At 43.2% G+C, this 21,465-nt stretch overlaps 1 protein-coding gene across 3 annotated transcripts in view; it reads left to right on the top strand.

Annotated features, from left to right (window-relative positions):
• GRK3 (G protein-coupled receptor kinase 3) overlaps positions 1-21,465 on the top strand; it is a 123,050-nt gene that overhangs the window by 73,278 nt on the left and 28,307 nt on the right. For all 3 annotated transcript variants that reach the window (XM_027575461.1, XM_027575462.1, XM_027575463.1), the window contains 5 exons: positions 4,695-4,746; positions 6,467-6,558; positions 10,220-10,319; positions 17,687-17,765; positions 19,430-19,560. In XM_027575461.1, the coding sequence (XP_027431262.1) occupies positions 4,695-4,746; positions 6,467-6,558; positions 10,220-10,319; positions 17,687-17,765; positions 19,430-19,560 (454 nt within the window). The remainder of the gene's footprint in view (positions 1-4,694; positions 4,747-6,466; positions 6,559-10,219; positions 10,320-17,686; positions 17,766-19,429; positions 19,561-21,465) is intronic.

Below are 21,465 nucleotides of genomic sequence, written 5' to 3' on the forward strand. Positions count from 1 at the left end.
ATATATATATACACACATATATATATATATATATATATATATAGAATAGCCCAGGGCTGTTCTATAGGTGTACCTCATTTTACCCAATGAACGCTGTCCTTAAAATGGGTATCAGTTTGTTCATTTGACACTGAATGTACTTACCAGGCATTTACTATGTGCCAGCCTTCATGTTAGACTGTCACCTCAGTACTTTATTATTTAGGATTTGCATATCTTGATGTCTCTTTCAATCTGTACCTCTTTAGCTTCAAAATGGTCTAAAGTTTAAATAGACTATGGAACCACAGTATGAAGAGTATCTTACTGGGACACCTTTGCTAAGGCAAGCACGGTTCTATAACCTATCTAATTCATTTGTTTGCTCTTTGAGATCCTGCCCCCCCAAGGTGGGACTAGATTGCACTTGATTCTTTATGTAATAGAATTTGAGGTTCTAGGCAGATGTCCGTGGTCACATATATTATTACTATCCCTAATAAATGTGTCCCTTTGAGCTACTCAAGCTATATGTGTATGTTTGTCATACGAAACCCTGAACATGTTCAGCGATGCCTGTAAAGGCGGCCGGCCCATACGCCTTTCTGGCCACCAGCAGTCCATTCGCTGGGATTTTGAGTATCCCTCTGAGATCATGCACTCTTCAGCGGAATCTGCTTTCACACTGACTGCGCTCTTCTCCGCAAACTGGGCTAATTTCTAGACAATCGCCGTGATGATCGAGTCTCGGTGCCGGAGCAGCCCACAGCTGTTCAGTAATTGCCCCGTTAGAACAAATGCTGCTTCTCTGCGGTTTTTCCCTCCACTTATTCACAGAACTAAAGTAATAAAAAAAAAAAAAAAGTTGTGTTATGATGCCACTAGAGTTCAAGAGATAATTTTATCCTGGAGTGGAGTCAGTACTTTGGGAAACTAACACGCATACAAATGATTATTACCCTTTTCTGAGTCAGAGCGGAGACTTTGCCAGAGAGCGGTGGCTCGTGTTAAGGGGGTAGGCCGGCTGTGTTTCAGCGGGGTCCGGCCTGCCCTGGCGCCAGTGCCGTTAGTTCAGAATTCTGACCTTTCCCAGCTCCTCTTGGGGTCAGCCGAGCTTCTAGGGAGAGATGGGGATGGGAGTTACAGGGGGGAGGGGGAGGGGGGTCTGGTAGCTTTTTCTTTGCTGACTGGCCCCCTGGTCCACCTGCATGTCCTTTAGTCCCACTAGGGGAGCCTTCTGCTCTTACTGCCACCAGAAATCCAAGCTGTTTGCGTGTTAGGCAAGCAGGTGCACTGGATTTTCTGAAGCCATTCACCATGTTATGTAAATTATTTTCAAAGCGGATTTCTTCATTTTTATCTGTTTCGCGTTCTTTTCGTGTCAATACATTCTCAAATGAGAACTTAAAAACTCCATTGTCAGACCAAGAGTTTTGAGCATGGGTTTTGAAAAGCATGGACACTCCCCAAATAGAACTTTGTAGCCTTTGGCCCCATCAGGACTGGCCACACTCTCTGAGGGCCTTGCGGGTAAGGCGATATCTCAGTCTGATAATAAAGGGGAAATCTTCAGCCAGGGCTCATCTCTGCCTTCACTTGAGGCCAGCAGGGGCACAGGGCTTAACTAAGTTCCAGGCTGGCCTGAATCTGGGAAGGAGGCTTTCCCTCTTCTGGATGAGGCAGTGAACTTCACTTGCCCAGCAATCTAAAGCCCGAGTCACAGACAGAGGTTAAAAGTGCTTACTCTACCCCACCCTCACTGCATCCCTGGCGTTTTTATATCATTAACCCCTGACTTTCCCTCTGGGGTAGCTGTACCTCATCTGCAAGGGCACTGGCTGTCAGGAGCCCTATGTTGCCCAGGCTCTGCTCTGTTCTCAGCCCCAGTCCCTCTTCTGTGAAGAAGTGCCCATTCTAGTAATTAGGCATTGACCAGAAATAGCACTCAAGGAACCTCCATGGATACATGACTGAGCCTGAACGCCCCAGGGCCATCTCTACTTCTAAAGAAGAACTGGCTACAGAAAACCTGTACTTCATGGGCAAAATGTGTGTTTGGAGGTGTCCTTTGTGTGTTGTGGGGATGTTCGTTTGAGGCAGGGTATGTGTTGGGATTTGGTTCTCTTGACTCTCTCTCAGTCATCAGGACAGTTCTCTCCCCGTGGTTGTTAGTCCTCCCCAGCTAAGTCTGCAAGTCTGTAAAACGTGCCAGCTCACTGGCCCCCTGTTGCTGGCTCTGAGGTCCAGAATCTGGGAGAAAAGGGAGGATGAGCTTGCCCAACACACCAAGTGAATTTCAAAGTGACAGTCATAGATTTGTAAGTACAGAGAACACCCCAGTGTGGTTTTGCCTTTTGCACTCATCATACTTAAAAAACAAACAAAGAAACAAAAAAAACCTTTGAAATAACTCTCAGAAATGCTCAAAATATAATTTTATTTTACCAACCTCACAGAGATGATAGATCAATGAAACACTCTGTAAACGTCATTTTCAATTCATTGACAAAAGTTGCTGCATAATTACAGGGTTCTGCTTTTGATTTTCAACGTGACTATATTAGCCTCAGAAATATTTTTAAAAGATCCTTAGATGGCATATAATTTTTTTTTATTTTTTATTACCATATAATATATTATTTGTTTCAGGGGTACAGGTCTGTGGTTCATCAGTCTTACACAATTCACAGCGCTCACCATAGCACATACCCTCCCCAGAGTCCATCACCCAGCCACCCCATCCCTCCCACCCTCCACCACTCCAGCAACCCTCAGTTTGTTTCCTGAGATTGAGAGTCTCTTATGGTTTGTCTCCCTCTCTGGTTTTGTCTTGTTTCATTTTTCCCTCCCTTCCCCTGTGATCCTCTGTCTTGTTTCTCAAATTCTTCCTATCAATGAGATCATATGATACTTGTCGTTCTCTGATTGACTTATTTCACTTAGCGTAATATCCTCTAGTTCCATCCACGTCATTGCAAATGGCAAGAGTTCGGTTTTTTTGATGGCTGCATAATAGTCCATTATACACACACACACACACACACACACACACACACACACACACACACACACACACACACACACACACCACATCTTCTTTATCCATTCATCTGTTGATGGACATCTAGGATCTTTCCATAGTTTGGCTGTTGTGGACATTGCTGCTATAAACATTGGGGTATATGTGCCCCTTTTGATCACTACATTTGTCTTAGATGGCATATAAAATGAACCACTCCCCCCAGGCAACTGGGATATTTAGATGCCTTAATGCATTCTGTTAGAATGCCAGTAATTCCTGGACCATGTATTTCATAGTACTCTCTCCCTCTCTCTCCTTCTTCCTTTCCTTTTCATTCATTCATTCATTCATTCATTCATTCATTCATTCATTCATAGAACCCTGGATACTGTGCCCATGTAAGGAATTGTGCCAGGGGCTAGGTGAAATCCAGCAGTCACCAAGAATATTCTTTGCCTTTGAAGAGTATTCAATCTAGAAAGCATTTCTTTTGAAAAAATGTTTTAAAACAAACACTACAGACAGTGTTGCTCATTAGTAACCATAATGAAAATAATGACTTTATTAAATAAGCTGTGGGGTTAGATATTTTTCTAGATAGAGGGGGAAAAAAAGTACTCATCAAGAAGCTGAGTAAATTGTGGGAACAAATCCGCTCAGTGGGACTTATTGCGTCTTGTGATTCTAGTCTAAGGGCTTTTTCTCCTACAGCATTTGTATCTGAGCAGCGTTGCTTGGTCCAGGTTCAGATCCATCCCTACTCCTTCTCTCACTGTGTGACCTTGGCCAGGCCCTGGTCTCCTCTGCTGCAGAATGGGCATCATCATTCCTGGTCGTCAGATCTGCTCATCTTGTTGCTGGAGGGGGAAATGAACAGGGTCTGGCCCATGGAAAGCACCAGCTGAGTGTTTGCTGCTATTACCATTATTTATAAATATTTTGTCATTTATTTATTTATTTTTAAAGATTTTATTTATTTGACAGAGAAAGAGATAGCAAGAGAGGGAACACAAGCAGGGGGAGTGGCAGAGGCAGAGGGAGAAGCAGGCTTCCCGCTGAGCAGGGAGCCCGATGTGGGGCTCGATCCCAGGACCCCGGGATCATGACCTGAGCCGAAGGCAGACACTTCACCGACTGAGCCCTCCAGGCGCTCCCGAATATTTTGTCATTTAGAGCTGCGTGGTCCAGTATGGGAGCCACTGGCCACATGGAGCTCTTGAGCCCTTGAAATGACTGAGTGTGAATCGAGATGGGCTCTCAGTGCAAAATACACACTGGGTTTCACGACTTAATATAAAAACAACAATGTACAGGGTCTCATTACTAATTTTGTACCGATCACACACATGTTGAAATGATAATTTTTTCTCTATCCTGGGGTTAAATAAAATACGTTATCAACATGAAAGTACGTATGGGGCTCACGTTAGGCCTTCTCTTGGATGGTGCTGATTCAGATAGATGGGACCATAACAATCATCACAATTTAAGGGAAATATGACATCATGCACCTGAATCATAAAATAAAGCCACAAAGACCGGTGAAGGCTTTGTGAAAAGATAAGGAAGGAAACGTACCTCTGGTTGAGAAGCAACACAAGTGGTACCATCCTCGTCTGTCCTTTAACATTGCTCTTCAAATCTGATTCATGTGATATGCAAATTTTCAGTGACTGTTTCTATTCTTTTTTAGTGACAAGTTCACTCGATTCTGTCAGTGGAAAAACGTAGAATTAAATATCCATGTGAGTATCCTCTTATTCTTTCCTTTTTTTTTTTTAAAATAAAAACTTCCTCTGGCTTAACTTCATGAGAAAATACTTCATACCCCGGAGCACACTCCCACGGGTAATACGCTGTCTAAACAGATGTCACTCTAACAGCTCTGTGTACGAAGAATTCATCCTCCCGTACCCGGCCTCATAAACAATTCGGGTTTTAATTCTCTTTTTTCAGATTCATGTAAGAATGTGTTTATTTATTTAAGAAAGGGTATTTTAAGCAGTGATCGACCCTTCCACAGAAATAGTAGCCAAAACTCAAGGCCCCCACATAACGTACTTCCCACATGCCCTTGGCTTTTGCCATCCTGGTAAAGTCTCCCTTCACATTCGTATTATTAGGTATAATCTTGTAATAAAAATGATGACATCTTTTATTAGACCAAGGGTCCATCTCCTCTTTGATTATTTCTGAGAATGAGAAAAGCAGCCCTCAAAGACAGGCTCCTTTCTCACTAACACGCACTTCCTGTGAACGTCTCCTCTGTTTTTAGCTTTCAACGTCAGGAATTCCTGGGACGTCCCCTTCTTCATTTTTAGAACCCTCCTTCCTCGGCACATCCTCTTTTACTTTCTCCTTCATGTTCTCCCTTCACATAGGTTTGCGAAGAGGAAAAGAAATAATCAACTGGATTTTTTTTCGTGTTTTTTTTTTTTTTTTCCTTGTAGTTTTTTTAGTTTTTTACTTGCCGGTACCGTTGGGAGAAGCACTTTTTTTTTTTTTTTTAAACTCCTTTCTTTCACATATCCTGGCAGAATTTTGGAAACAAGAGGGCAATAACGCATTTAAAAAAAAAAATCCTTCCTGTCTGCCATAGATCTTTCTGATGCGTACTCTCCTTCAGCAGACCTGGTGCGGTCATCTCCTGCTGTCCCTGGAGCATCAGAGGTTAAGCTTTTGGGCCCAGTTACCTGACTGCAAACATGGTGTTTGAAGGGTTGTTTGGGGGAACGCTTCAGGAATCTGACCCTTAACTTGCCAGGATACATAAACCACCGTGAATGTCGGGCTCACTGTCTGCCTTTGCACCATCTAAGACTACTAAACCTACTTAGGAAGAGGGGCGTTACTGAGATAGTGACACAAGGAGAGGGCTTATGAATGAAACCTCTTTCTGTACTTTCCTCATATTTAGTGTCTTGTTTCACACTCACATGCCCAGCACGAGTCCTCCCTATTCCGTGATGTTATCGATAAAAAATTCACATGGCCAGCCTCCGTTGGGTTTTCTGATCATATGGTCCACTATGATGAAAACATAGATGCCCTTGATGGAGATTTATTTTTCTACCATGACAGTTCCTGGAATTGCTGAGCTCTTCCCAAACTTCCAGCTTCAGAGTAGTTAAAGGACACTCTCATTTTGACTAGAAGTTTCACACTCCCTTGTCTTTAGGGTATACGTCTAATAACCTAACATTTAGGAGATTGGAAAAACAATCTGACTCGACTCCCACTCTGTTGTCTGCCCATTTGCCTCCCTTTTGTGCATTTTGGGGGTGGAGCGGAAGGAGGTTCCAGAAAGTCTTGCCACCTTGCGCATCTCATCTCTTAGAGCAGTCAGTCACAGAAAATGCAGATCCTTATATCAGAACTGCTATTTTAGTAACTGTGTCTTACATGAAAATAATAACATAATTTTAATGCAACTCTCTGTTTCCATTTCGTGTTTTGAATTCACAGTTGACCATGAATGATTTCAGCGTACACAGGATCATTGGACGAGGAGGATTTGGTGAAGTGTACGGTTGCAGGAAAGCAGACACTGGAAAAATGTAAGCTCTTTATGGGTTTTATGCTTGCATTAATAGAAAATGCCTACATCAATTTATGGAAGCCCATCTTCCCACTCCTGAAGTGCCTTACTTCAGGTAGAAAGAGGCAATATTTTGTTAAGCATTGTAAATGAGAACCGTCAGCTGGAACTTCCACTTCTTAGGGCTCAAAGGGAAATTAACCAGGTACCGTGGGTCATGAGCCCTTGTGGTTCAGGCCACGGGTGAAGGAGCCTGGGATCTGGAGGTGACCAAGAAGGGGCATTATGTACAGCCTCCCGGTCCGATCCTGCTGCAAAGAATTCTCTGCTTTGCGGAGGAGAGACATTCTCTTCTAAATGGTGAAGCACCTGTGATTTAGCATATGCCCTTTGGCGTGGTGTAGCTTTCCAGGAGATGTCAGTTCCATAGATGGGTAGCCTGAAGCTGGTGAGAAGGATGCCCTGCCTGCTGTGAGGATCACGGTCATGGGGCTCCATCACCGTCTTAGTTGCTTATCTTACAGGAGGAGGTTGATGTGAGGCAGTTACGTGCACATGAGCTAGGTGCAGTCCTCTTCCAGAAGGTGAATGGTCTTGGAGTTCTTAAGGAGTGCAGGGGGAAAAGATGTTTTGGTTTTTCTAAATATAGAAGGAGTTTGTTTAAGTGAACATATATCTGGAAGCAAAAGAGAATGGGAAAGTACAGTTCGACAGACGCAGAACTACAAGTGTGATCAAGTGACAGGCCTGTTAGAGCCGTGGCTGAGTGGCATCGGCTGTGCAGCTTCCTTGATAACCTCACTGTAGGTGTAAGAAGGAGTAATTGGGGTCAGCGACCTCAGCGCCCGCCTCTCCTGCCACGCCAGCACTGTCTAGCGAGCACTGTCACTCAGCCCCTCCTCGGGTCCTCCCTGTGACTGGGCACCGAAGGCCTTACCAAGTCGCCCTCCTACTTTTCAGACGGGTCCTGTCATGGGCATGATTTTTATTATGTGGGGGCTGAAGGTTACCTTCACTGATGTGTGCCCGCTGGTCTTCTTCCTGTCGTAGGGCCCCGTGCGGGGTGAACCCAGTGTCTGGCACTCGGGTGCGTAAAGTCTGGGGCCCTGCTGAGACAGGATGCCTGGCGATCCAGAGTACAGGTCTGGGCGGCCCATGGCCGGGTCATAGCTGGCTTGCACAAAGTTTGTGCCTCCGCCCAGCCTCGGCATCCTGGTCTGTAGGGTCAGGAAAATACTTCCTCCTCGTGAGAATTGGATGAGATAATACACTTTAAGGCATGCAGACCACTGCCTCTTCCATAGTCAGTATTAGTGAACGGTGTGCCCAGATCCCTCGTCCCACCATAGTCCCACAGTGGGCTCTGATCCTAAGTGATGTGCTTGTCACTTACTCCATTTCACCGACTGTTCTTTCACCTTCATCACTGTGGCTTGTCCACATATTTAGGGGATCTGCTAATCTGCCATACGATGTAGATGTAGAAATTAATGACATCAGCGCGTCTCTTTCATGACATTTATTATTTTACAGATTCTCAGTGTGTGGAAAACTGTCTTCTACTTTCCAGATTAAGGGTAGATGCTTACCGAGAGTCCCGCAGCTAGAAAGTGGCCAGGCTCAGTCCCTGTGGATCCGGGAGTGTGTCCTTCCAGTCCCCAGGCTGCCAGTGACATGTGCACTGGCTCCGGAGCCCAACGAACTGCCACCTACCTCAGAAGCCAGTGGAAGCCAACTTGCTCAACCCAGGGGCTCCAGGCCCGTTTATGCCGGCTTCTCTGGTCTGCAATTTAAACGTTTTACCAGATGCCATCATGGTAGGGGGTAGCGATAGAAGTAGTTGAAACATTTTGAAATTCATCATGAAAATTAAATATTTAAAGAACACGTCACTTCATATATACTCAATATGCAATCCTGTAATTAAGCAAATTAATGTCTCCATTGGTGGATTTGTTATAATGAATTCCTGGAACAGTAGATAAAAGGAGCAAATTTGAATATCCATCTCTGTTTCGTTCTAAGGACTCACATTGTAAGTTATGATCAGTTAGAAACAAATGGATTTTCTGGGTCCTGTCACAGCCAGACAATCATCCATAATTTGTACCTGGGCCTTATAAAGTCGTCCATCAGGGGATTTATAATCATGCACACAGAGTTCTAAAGCCCCAGAAACCCTTATAAAAATTTCCTTTTAGCTTTCTGCTGAAAAACTGTCCTGCTTTCTTCACCTGTGATTATAGAGAATGCCAGCTGACATGTCTGTATTTCCTTAATAGGAGTTTGTTACAGGTTTTCAGAAAGCTTAAGTTGTCAGCTGTTTCTAATCTTCACTAACTTTCATATAAAAATCTTACTGATTCTTTTTATTATTTGAAATATGATAACTTAAATATCAAGATTAAATACAAATCAGGGGAGCCTGGCTGTCCCCGTCGGTACAGCGTGGGACTCTTGCTCTCAGGGCCTTGAGTTCGAGCCTCACGTTGGGTGTGGAGATTACTTAAAAAAAAAAAAATTAAAAACAAATCAATAAAGTCACATTTTAGGTTGTGCCTTTTTGAGCACATGCCTTCCCTTTTCATTTTGTTGGCTGTCGGTGTTTTAGAGTCTTGCACTCTGCACTCTTGCAAAATCTTGACCACTGCTAAAATCACAGTTTCTAAATGCTAAATATTATACACATATCCCTCCACCCCCGCAACACACACATGGTAGTAGTACTGGGCAGCAACGATACATGCAAAATTTATTTCACTGAATTTATTTATGTCCCTCTACTTTATGCTCTTATTGGATTGGAACTTCTGTTCATGTAATGATAGAAATATCTTAATTATTGCTGGATTTTTTTTTTTAAAGAAACCTTTTTATTTTAGAATAGTTTTAGGTTTAGAAAGGAGGCACAGAGACAGCACAGGGAGCTCCCCTGGCCTACACCAGTCACCCTCTCTTACATTGGTCACAACAGATGACTAGTATCAATATGTTATTATTAGCTAAAATCTCTACTTTATTTGGATTTCCTTAGTGCTTTTTCTGTTCCCAGATCCCATGTTACACTTAAGTCATCATGTCTCCTGAGGCTGCGTTAGACTGTGACAGTTTCGCAGATTTTCCTTGTTTTTGATGGCCTAGATAGCCTTGAGGAGTCCCGGTCAGGGATACCATAGAATAGACATTCTATTAGACATCCAGTTCAGGTGCGCTTTCCTCACAGTTATACTGGGGCTGTGGGCTTTTGGAAGCAAGACCCCAGAGAAAACCCCATTCTTATCACATCATATCAAGGATGCCCATCAACAGGATGACTCATCACTGGTGATGCTGACCTTGACCGCTTGCTTGAGGTAGTGTTCGTCAGGCTCCTCCGCTGTAACATCCCTGTCCCTGCTTCTCCGTGCTGTTCTCTTAGGAAGGAGCTCACTGTGTGCAGCCCTTACCTAAGGAGTGGGGAGGTATGCTTCGCCTCCTGGAGGGGGCCTTGAATTTTTTTCTTAATACATGCAAAATTAAAAAAAAAATTTTTTTTTTTTTTGCATGACACTTGGGTACCATTTTGCTTCTTTTAGACACTTCCCAAATCTTTAGAAACTTTCCCCCATATGACATGTATCATTTAAAGCAGCTTAGATACATTTTCAGTAGAGTTTTTCCAATAGCATTTATGTTTCTAGGTATGCAATGAAATGCTTGGATAAGAAGAGGATCAAGATGAAACAAGGAGAAACATTAGCCTTAAATGAGAGGATTATGTTGTCTCTTGTGAGTACAGGGGTAAGTATTCCGGTTTTGAGCACTGCTTGTTTTTGTATTCGTTGGTTGGTTGGTTTTATATATCAGGACAATTTATTTAAAATACAGGCATTCTTTTCCAGCAAATTATGCAGCTAGCCAGTTCTTGGATGGGTTAGAATTTATAGCAGGGAAGAGCAGCACTAAGTTAATATAAATAGTGTGTAATTCTCATATTATCTCTGTTTAATTTGGGAGTTAGAGAAGTGTTAGCTACCATCATCATGCACACCCACGGCTTCTCCCTTTAGTGGCTGTTTATGGCTTCCATCTTGGCGGAATATGCTTGCAGAGAGGGCAGGAAGTAATCATGGCAACAACAACGAAATCACTTGAGTCTAGTTAAGAACTGACTGCGTGATGGAGGACTAACCCAGAGAAGGAAGAGCACGAGGAAAGCAGCTCTTGTCCTCCGTAAATAAACAGAGAGAGGAAACATCTTGGGTTACTCAGGCCTGAACTGGATTTGGGTCTGTCCCCAGTCTCTAGAGGGTGGCTTTATCATTATCTATCTTGCTGCTTTTTTACCTGCTGTGGATTTTGCTCATTTCCATTTCCAAGCCCATGTTTCCACCTGTTGGATATTGTGTTTGTTTGTCAGCTAGCATTTTTAGCTCAGCACGTGCCAAGAACTTTTACCCTGTGTTTTCTTGCAAAATAGTGTCCCATTCTGGCTTCTTTTGCAGTGAATGGTATGACCCACGAGCAAAGCCTTGGCTTTTATTTATTTGAACAGATGTCTATAAAGATACCCAGAAAAACTCAGTGTCCAACCTGGGCATGCCCATGTGCACCAGCAGGCCTGCCAGAGGAGGTCAGAGACTCGGGGTCTCGCAGGGAAGGCCGGAAATGACGGTGGAGTGGCCAGACTCCTGCTGAGTACCTCACATGTGAATTTAAGGTTAAACACTGAGCCAAGAAGGTTTGTGTGCAGTGAGATATATTGGGGAGGGCGTGGCCTCCAAATAGCTTACCAACCTCACCCAAAGGGTGAAGGAATCAGATTTTAAACTCTTTTTTTTTTTAAGATTTTTTATTTATTTATTCATGACAGACAGAGAGAGAGAGAGAGAGAGAGAGAGAATGAGAGAAGCAGAGGGAGAAGCAGGCTCCCAAGGAGCAGGGAGCCCGATGCGGGACTCGATCCCAGGACCCTGGGATCATGACCTGAGCCGAAGGCAGACCCTTAACCATCTGAGCCACCCAGGCGCCCAGGAATCAGATTTTAATGGTGAATCAGAGAATCCCTTTCAACTAGGAAGCAAGGAACCTGAGACCCAGAGAGGTTAAATTCCTTGTCCAGAGTCTGTGGACTCCCTGGCTAGTGTTCCTTTTTTTTTTTTTTTTTAAAGATTTTAGTTTATTAGAGAGAGAGCGCGTGCGCACACGTGCACGGGGGAGGGGCAGAGGGAGAGAGAATCTCGAGCAAACTCCCTGCTGAGTGCAGAGCCTGACATGGGGCTCAGTCTCATGACCCTGAGGTCATGACCTGAGCCCAAATCGAGAATCAGATGCCCAACCGACTGCGCCACCCAGCCGTCCCCTGTTGTTCCTTTCTTATTATCACCTGATAGGCTCTGTGTTTTTTTGTTTTCACCTGTATTTATTGTATTGTGGTTTATATTATTCTAGCATTAGTTTTAAGCAGTTTCAGAAAGGTTATGTGCTACCGAAGTAGAAGAGTATCATAATTTAGCTCAACCATAATAAGTGAAAATGCCGTAGCTGTAAATAATTTCTATCTATGTGCCGCTGCCTCCCAACATATGGACATTAAGCATTTCAAATAAGAGCTATCCTGTGTGCACGACCATGTTTTCAACTAGTTGGAGTGGAGACTGAGCCCCTTGCACACTGTATTGGAATCGGTTCGAATGGCACTGGTTTCTGGGTTCTTTTGGGAATGTCGTCTTAAATTTCAAACATGGATGTGCATTTACTCCAGATTTTAAGTAGTAATTAAAATATTAATTTTTAATGAGTTTTCTCCAACACCTTGGATATTTATTCTCAAGAAAGCCTATGGAAAAAGAAATTTTTGGTGTTGGAAACTATACATGCAATTTTCATGTCGCATTTTTATATTTATTTTTTCCAGGTGAAGGGGAATATAGTTAAGTAGAGGTATGGTTCCTCCCCAGTCTTACCCTTGAAGGGAGTAAATAAAAAACTGGGATTAATTTGGTCTACTCCTTTGAGCTAACTTTAAAGAATTGTTTATATTTTTTATTCAAATATCAAACCTGGCTTTTGGTTTTGTTTTTTGGGAATTTTGAGGTTCTCTTGTTTTGTTTTGTGTTTTACTTATCAATACATAATTTAACCAAGGGGTAGCTGGCTGAGTCAGAGAGCATGTAATTCTTGATCTCGTGTTGTAAGTTCGAGGCCCACATTGGTGTAGAGCTTACTTAAAACTAAAAGCTTTAAAAAAATAATACATAATTTAGCCAAAAGAGTTGTAATAAAGCTATTTGGAGTTTTCTTTCTTTCTTTCTTTCTTTCTTTCTTTCTTTCTTTCTTTCTTTCTTTCTTTCTTTCTTTCTTTTTCTGTCTTTTGCTAATCAAAGGCCACTTTTTATGTTTTTTTTAATGATCTTTCGTTTAAAATGGCATCACTAGGTTAAACTTCAGACCAGCCTGTATAGTGTGGTTTCCCAGGGTGTTGGCATGAAACTGAACTGAAGTCATTCATTATAGTTTTGTTTTTACTGGAAGTTTTTTCTTTTTCCTTCCAGTCTCAGATTGAGTGTTCCTTCCCCTGACCTTTCAAAGAAAGGTAGGAAGTACTGTTCCCGGTTTGATTCTGTAATTCTAGAATAGTAAAAAGGGAAATCTTCAAGTTTCAGAACCAGGGTAAGTATCTGGGAAAGAGCAATTAGCTGGGAAAGAGCAATTAGCACCCTCATGAAACAGTCCTGTCATGTCCTTGGAAGCTTACTCATTCATTCCTGAACTATATTGGAGTGCCTAGATTGTGCCAGGCATTCCGCTGCAGGATGGGGGTCCCAAAACGTGACTTTGGTCCTTGCTCTTTTAGAGCCACACAGAACGAGAGAAGGTGATATTGTTCACCTGATCTTGAAATGCATAGATAATTACGATGTGTGGCAAGAGCCGTGAGACAGGTACCCAGTGCCCAGGAGGCACTTACCAGGGTGGAGGTGACAACGGATACTCCTCAGAAGTCACCGGAGGTGCCAGCGTGTATCTGGGTCCTGAGCACTTCAGGAGGGTTTGAGGACTTCAGGGAAGGTCAGCAGAGCTGGGGTCTGAAGGGATGCGTGAGTCACACAAGATAAAGCTGGAGGGGAGAGAGACAGACTGACAGGGACCAGACCAGACCGTCAAGAGCTTTCCAGGCCAGTTCTGAGGATTAAAAAAAAAAAAAAATCTTAACAGCAGTTGGAGACAAAGTGTTCGAAGCGGGAAGGATCACATAAGCCTTCCTCTGACTGCAGGGTGGAGAATTCTTAAGTACTTCATGGTGTATTCCATTAGAGTTTCACAGAATCGCTACAAAATACAGGTTGCTTTGCTCAGTCCCTGTAGGAAAATCCTCACTGAGGGTCTACCTCCAAAAGATCCACTAGTTCTTACTGTCTTTAATTGGTAATCAAGGCAAAACATCTTAACAGTGATTATGTTGGGAACGCTACCTGCACCATCATTAAATTGCTGCCTGTTTTGTCATATTGGTCCGTATTTGATTCTTTGTGTCTCGAGCTTCACACGAGACCCGGTGTGGTTTCTGCCCAGCACCTGAGGTGAGACAGTGCGGTCAGCGTGGAGACAACTGAATCATACATACCCCTTTAACTGAGCTTTCCTTTTACATTGCTACAGAAACCCTGCCTTTGTAAGCAGCATACCATAGAACCCTGGACAAAGTCAGGAGACTTGGGGGTGAGATCTTGGTTGGCTACCAAATTTCTTTATGACCTCAGGCAAGTCATTTCCCCTTTTTAGGGCCTAGTTTCCTTGTCTTAAAAATAAACAAGTTGGACCAGGTGATTTTTTTTTTTTTTTTTTTAAGGGCCCTTCCTACTCAGCCTGTGATTCTAAATCGATGGTTCATGTTCCGTCTCAATAACATAAGATCTTTTTTTCTAAAAGATTATTTATTTATTTATTTGAGAGAGAGAGAGAGAGAGTGAGAGAGCCCAAGAGTGGGTAGGGTCAGAGGGAGAAGCAGACTCCCTGCCGAGCAGGGAGCCGGATGCGGGACTCGATCCCGGGACTCCGGGATTATGACCTGAGCTGAAGGCAGTCGCTTAACTAACTGAGCCACCCAGGCACCCAGTAACATAAGATCTTAAGTGAACCTTTTGCCCCTTTTGCTACTTTCTCAGGGCTACCATTAGAAGGATCCTGTCTCATCGTGTTCAGAAATACCCCTTGGCGGGGTCCACTCTCTCCTTGGTGGAGCGAGTGCAGTTGCTGTCTCTAGCTGGGAAAGACCCTAAGTTCTGGGTCCACCAGCCTCTCTGTGTGACATCTGAATTGCTCTTCAGATCAGGAACCGGAGTGTGTGGGGAACCCCACTAAGGAAGGAGCAGAATGAGCCATCTTCAGCAGGCTACTAGAAAGGTGGTTCCCTATGTAGTTCCAAGAGGGCCCCAGGAAGGCCGCATGGCTTTTTTTTTTTTTTTGCAACATGGCTTTTAACAGAAAAAGGAAAGCACTTTTATTTTGCCTATTTAAAGCAAAATTGGGCTTGAAATCAGTAGTCACTAATACCACCTCAACAGCATTTTAAGGCAAAAACTAGGTGATCACAAAATGAAATTTGTAATTCATTCTGGAGTGATTTCCTCTGGAAGATATATGGAAATTGAATTCAAGTTCTTGATTCTCTGGTATAGAAAGGTATTAACTCAGATTTATTGGTCTGCCCTGAAAACAGAGGTTTGGACAATGCAAATTCAGTGTATGGATTCTGTTGAAACTTGAATATTTTCTGTGGAATTTAATAATTTTTTGTTTCTGTTAAAAAAGTGGATATAGTTGTTTTTTTTTTTTTGCCAGTTTTGATTTGAATCAGGTGAGTGGCGAGTATACACTGTATGTAAAGACCTAGTCATAGATCTGGCTTAGCACCGATGAAGTTTCCCAAGGGAACACATGCCCGCGTCCGGCACTCAGGTCAAGGGACAGAAAGTGACCTGTATTCCAGAAGCCTTGTGCCCCTTCCGGTCACCCACCCCTCCCCCAGGCTAACCACTGCCCGGATTTCCAACACCGAAATTTAGCTTTGCCCGTGTCTGGGCTTTGTCTGAATGTATTCTTCTGTGTCTGGGCCTCTGTTGCTCAGTGTTGCGTGCGAGATCCATGTGAGTCATTGCCCAGAGCAGTAGGGCATCCTGCAGCTAAACAGCGGAGGCCCGCAAGCTGTGCGAGGCCCGTGAACCAGATCTGGCTTGCAGCCTGTTTCTGTGCAGCCCGTGAACCAGGGATGGTTTTTACGTTCTTAAGGGATTGTATAGAAAATAAACAAAGCATATGGAGCAGAGACCGCATGGAGCCTGTAAAAGCGAGAACAGTTACTGTCTAGCCCCTTGCAAAAAAGTTTGCTGACCGTGGCTGTCTAGTATTCCGCTGCACAAATATCCCACAGTTCATGCATCCATTCTAACATTGACGGATCACTTCCCAGTTTGGGCTATTGTGAATAGTGCTATGAGGAAGAGTCTCATGCCGTTCTCTTTGGTGCATAGAAGTGTAGGTTGCTGTGAGGTGTATACCCGGGAGTGGAAATGCTGGGTCATAGGGTTTGCAGACGGTGCTCAGCTTTGGCAGATAGCACCAGTTTGCCAGAGCACTTGTACCATTGTGTGCTCCCAGAAGCCATATATGGGAGATCCATTTCCACCCTATCTTTCCAACCACTTGGTATTGTCAGTCTCTTTAATTTTAGCCATTCTCGTGGGTTTTAGCGATAACACATTGCAATAACACATTTCCTTGGGGACCACTGTGGTCCAGCATCTGTTCAGAGGCTTGTGAGCTATTTGATACTCTCTTACATGAAGTGCCCATTTTTTAAATTAATTAATTACTGTTGTTATTACTACTGCTGCCTTTTTTTTTTTTTTGCCATTATTCTGTTGGTTGTTTGTCTTCTTCTTTATCGATTTACCAGAGTTCTTTGTATAGTCTAAATATGAGTCCTTTATGTGTGTATGGATTGCAGATATCTTCTCCTTTTCTGTGACTTGCCTTTTTACTCTCTTAATAGTATCTTCTGAAGAACACAAGTTCTTAATTTTATTGTAGTCCAGTTTAGCAATATTTTTACTGCTAGTGCTTTTTCATGGCCTAAGAAATCTTTACTTACCCTAAGGTCATGAAGATATTCTCCTTTGTTTTCCTCTAGAAGCTTCATTGTTTTTCATTTAAATCTTTGTCTGCCTGGAGTTGACTTTAGTGTGTGGTGTGAGGTAGGGGTGGATGTTCACTTCCTTTGTGCAAATACCCAATTGCTCCAGTACTGTTGATTGGGAAGGCCATCATTTCTTCCCACCCTGTTTTGTCAGTCTATCACAAATCAATTGACTGTTTATGCTTGAGTCTATTTCAGGATTCTCTCTTTTGTTCTGTTGGTCAGTTTGTCCGTCCTTGGGCTACTACCACACTGTCTGATTTACTGTTGCTTTATAGTAAGTCTTGGTATCTGGTGATGTAACTTTTCCAGGTTTGTTTTTCTTCTAGAATGTCTCTACTTTTCCTAGCTGTGTACATCTTCGTATACATTTTGGAATCAGCTTGTTGATTTTCATTTTAATTAAAATTGCACAGAATCTCTAGATTACTTTGGGGAAAACTGACGTCTTTATAGTTGAGTTATTCAGTTCCTGACCTTGGTATATTTTTCCGCTTTGAAAAGCTAGTTGAATTCCCTTCTATGCTCGCCCAGTGTTTCAAGACAATAATATAGGTATTTCCTCCCACTGTGATATGGTTATTCCAATGTCAGAATCCGAGATTGAAATGGATATTTGACTAGCCAGCACAAAAATGTTGACCAATAAAAAGACTAGCAAGGCAGCAATATTTTTCTGTAGAATCTGGGTCCTTTGAAGATGCAGATAAAAGGGTCATCAATGAATCTGAGAGAGATGAGACCTTTGAATTCATCTGTTCCACTTAGTAATGCTCTGTCTCTATGCATTTTGTCATGTTATCAGATCTGTTTTGCTGGGACCATTAAGGTTACCACGGAGGGGTCTGTGCTTAATGCACAGGGCAGCGGTGTGGATGAGAAAAGCTGTGGATATTGTTTGGTAGCAGATAACACGTGCTTCCCGGGACAGCTTTTGTTTTTCTTACAAACTCTTGCTTTTTCTCTCTAGGACTGCCCTTTCATTGTCTGTATGACCTATGCCTTCCATACTCCAGATAAACTCTGCTTCATCTTGGATCTGATGAACGGTGAGTGACGCACAGGAAGTCTGAATGCAGGGAAAGACGTCGCCGGGACATGACACCGATCTAGGCACCCTGGCGGTTTGGGTCTTTTGGATAATTGGGTTCCCACTGAAGTTTAAGGAAACCTTACTCTTCCAAGTTTCCCTTAGAATTCATTTTAAAATGTTGACCACCATTCCCCTATGGCCTTCCTAGACTCTCACCAGGAAATTGCATTTTCTGGAAAAGATTTTCATAAAATACACAGAGTGAAACTACATCTTCTGGAATGCAGCTGGCCTAGATCTTTAATTAGCTTGTTTCCTGACCCTCAACTTTTAGGATTGAAATCCCTCATAAGAACGAAGGCCAAAGATAGAAGTGTATTTGGAAACCAAATTTGAAGGACTGGCTGTGGGCCAGCATGGCTTCGGGCCGAATCTTCTGTACCCTTAGCCCAGACCAGCCAGCCATTGATCCTTTAAGCTATGAATGATGACGCTGCAAATGCCGAGAAAGTTCTAGCTGGAAAAATAGTTTTCTGATACTAGAGAGTGACACAGTATATATTCCAAGTGTTTTTAGTAATGAGAGCTTGAAATGAAATGCATACGGTATAGCAAATGAATTACCTTTTTTTTGGAAGTTCATTTGAAGTTCTGTTATGTTTTGAGGGTTTGACTTAAAACCAGATCTGTTCAACAACGTGGAGGAATTTTCCAGACATAATAATGGGCAAAGAAGCCAGATACCATAGCATGTCTCCTGTGTGATTCCATGTACGTGACTCTCAGAACAGGCAAAGCTAATGGATGGTGAGAGGTCAGAATGGAGTCCCTTGGCCTAACCAGGGGTGGGCGCTGAGGCATTGACAGGGAAGGGCATGGGGCACCCTCTGGGATGCCGGAAATCTTTTACATCTTGATCTGCCAGCAGTTATACAGGAACACGTGTGCGTGAAAGGGGGAGATACGTAAGCAAAATCAGGGGCCATAAAGCTGGCCACACATTAACTTCTCCAGATCAGTAGAGGCTATTCCTTTACAGTTTATAAGAACATTCCCTTACCCTGTTGGTGGCATTCTTTGTCTCTGTAACTTGAGCTCATATGATGATTGCCTTTTTCCAACATTTTATTATGAAAAGTTGCAAACATGGGGCAAAAATGGAAAGAATTTTCCTGGGAACACCCAAATACCCACCTCCCTGGATTTCACCAGTTAAATTTTTACTGTATCTGTTTTCCCAAATATCTATCAATATGATCATTTTGTTTCTCTGTGTGCTTCTTTCTTTATTGTCCACGGAGCCAGTTGCTAAGCCATCTGCTGGATCATTACATGGTCGGTCCAGTTACTAGACAGGATGTAAATACTCAAAGCAGAGAACCTAGCTGCCCCCCACCCCCACCCTGGGAAGGTGCATCTGGGAGCCGGACTCCCAGGCTGAGAGTGAGGACTGTGTTGTATATTGTCCCGGCCGTCCTGGCATGAAAGGCTTCTAATGTTTGAGATTCCTCTGTACTTCTGAAAGTGTTTTGGCAAACTACAGAAGTCGAAAGACAGATACACAGACAAAGCAGAAGCAAAGTTTGCCTCTTTTCAACTGTGTCCTATTTAGGATGGCAATGATTTTTGTTTCCTGTGAACTGACACACTTTGTATTAACCTCTGCGTCTCTGGTTCCAGGGGGCGATTTGCACTATCACCTTTCACAACATGGGGTGTTTTCTGAGAAGGAGATGCGGTTTTACGCCACTGAAATCATCCTGGGCCTGGAACACATGCACAATCGGTTTGTGGTTTACAGAGATCTGAAGGTAAGGCACTCTGTTTCCGGGACCTGCACAGTAGGTATTGTGGTCCTGGGTCTCCAGACGGTCCCTTGTCTTTCACAGGACATGCCATTTCCCTCCCCTCAGCCCTGGTGAGGTCACATCTGTGTGATGTCTCTCTGCCCAGACTCTAAACTCTGTGCCAGGCACTCCTTTCCTTCCTAGTTGTCACTGCCAGCTCAGCGTGTGTTCCCCTGCCTGGCGCAGCACGCACACCAACTCAAAAATTGCAGTGAATTAATGAAAAGCAAGGTAGGAGTTTTGTGGCGTTGCTGATGTGACAGTTATTTGAAATGCACTTAATGTTCACTAAGCAACTGGTTTGGCCATGGCTCTGTGTTAGAACTGGTGATGTACAAAGATGAAAAGCAGAGAATGTGTATCTTCCAGGATTTATACACGGGTGAACCGAGACACAGAACGGCCGAGTCCTAGCTCGTCGAGGCAGGGCAAATCAACCTGCAGAACTTCCCCTAAAGGCCACTCTGAGAGTTTCACGTTGTTTTAGGACTGTCTTCAAAATCACTAACAGATTTCTAGGTCCCTGAACTGTGGAGCCCCAGACGGCTGTGTCTGGGCTTCTTCATTCTTATTCTCTCCGGATTTGGAAAAAAATGCAGTGAGTCTATTCCAAGTTTCCCCCTTCCAGGCCATGGTGCTCGGTCCTGGGTTCTGCATTCATAAGGGAGCTAGGAGTTTGCTCGGTGCCTCCGTGGTGACACTCATCGCGAGAAGACGGGGATAGAGATAAAAGGGACCTTGACAAATTGTAGAAATGATCATGCAAATACAGTAATGTGCACATAATAATGAGGAGAAAAATGAGAGGAGAGACAGTTTCCCAACAGTTACATTCCGGGGGGAGGTGTTTGCCTTCTCTTTCAGATTCTTTCTCAAATGAATCCAGTGTAACCGACTGAAATGTGCAGTTTACGCTCCTTTCTCTCAGGAGCTGCTGTGTTTTGATTAGCTGTCTTCGCTTTTTAAGGTTGCCTTCCAAGAATCTAAAATATTATATTTTATTTTTGAGCCTCTTACTTTGTCACAAAACACGTCGTAAAATTTAAAGCTTTCTGCAAGGTTACCAAATTATCTCCTTAGTTTTCATCTGAGCATGAAGAAGAAAAAAATGTATTTTCATTGAATTAGAAATAATTAGACACTGGTTGGCACATGACATTTCATTTCCTCCTGTGAGTTTTGCAGAAGAATAAACTACATGCTGAAGGCCCATGAAGCACTATTGTAATACATTTTAATTTAGATCTGTAACCGGTCTGTAATCATCTTTATGCTGTATTTTTTGTTTTGTTTTGTTTTCTAAGCTATTTAGTAGGCAGTCGTATTTTTTAATTTCTATTCAAACTGAATTCTAGTCACTCATGATTATTCATGCTTCAGTTTTATAATAGCATGCCATTTATTTTTATTTCAAGCAAAACAATAGTTGATCCCCAGCAGAAAAATATTAAGATGACTGTAATTCAATATATATTAGGGAGAGGAGCTTTGTTTTCCATGATTATGCTGGCTAAATCTAATCTCAGTAGATACATTTCATCAGAGTTGTGGTCAGAGTCATCCTGGGTCATTCAGTGAGGTCCTGGGTTCTGATTCTGTCCTCAGAAGCAGAAGTGCCATTCATCGGGATTGGTGCAGCACTGCGGAATGTGTTGATTTCTTAGGTCCATGGTGGTACATTCTCGTGAGATTCCTTTCTGTCCTGTGCCTCGTGGGCTCGTCCCCTGGGGCCTTTGTGGTTCACAGAAACTGAGAAGCTGGTGGACTCGCTCCCTCTGTGGAGAGGTGTGCGGCTCTGGCTGGGCCACTGTTCGCTCTTCTGGAGGGGGTGGGGGCACGGGAAATACTTTTTAACTCTGATGAACCGTG

The sequence above is a fragment of the Zalophus californianus genome, chromosome 14 (genome assembly GCF_009762305.2).
Source record: "Zalophus californianus isolate mZalCal1 chromosome 14, mZalCal1.pri.v2, whole genome shotgun sequence".
NCBI classification, from domain to species: domain Eukaryota; kingdom Metazoa; phylum Chordata; class Mammalia; order Carnivora; family Otariidae; genus Zalophus; species Zalophus californianus.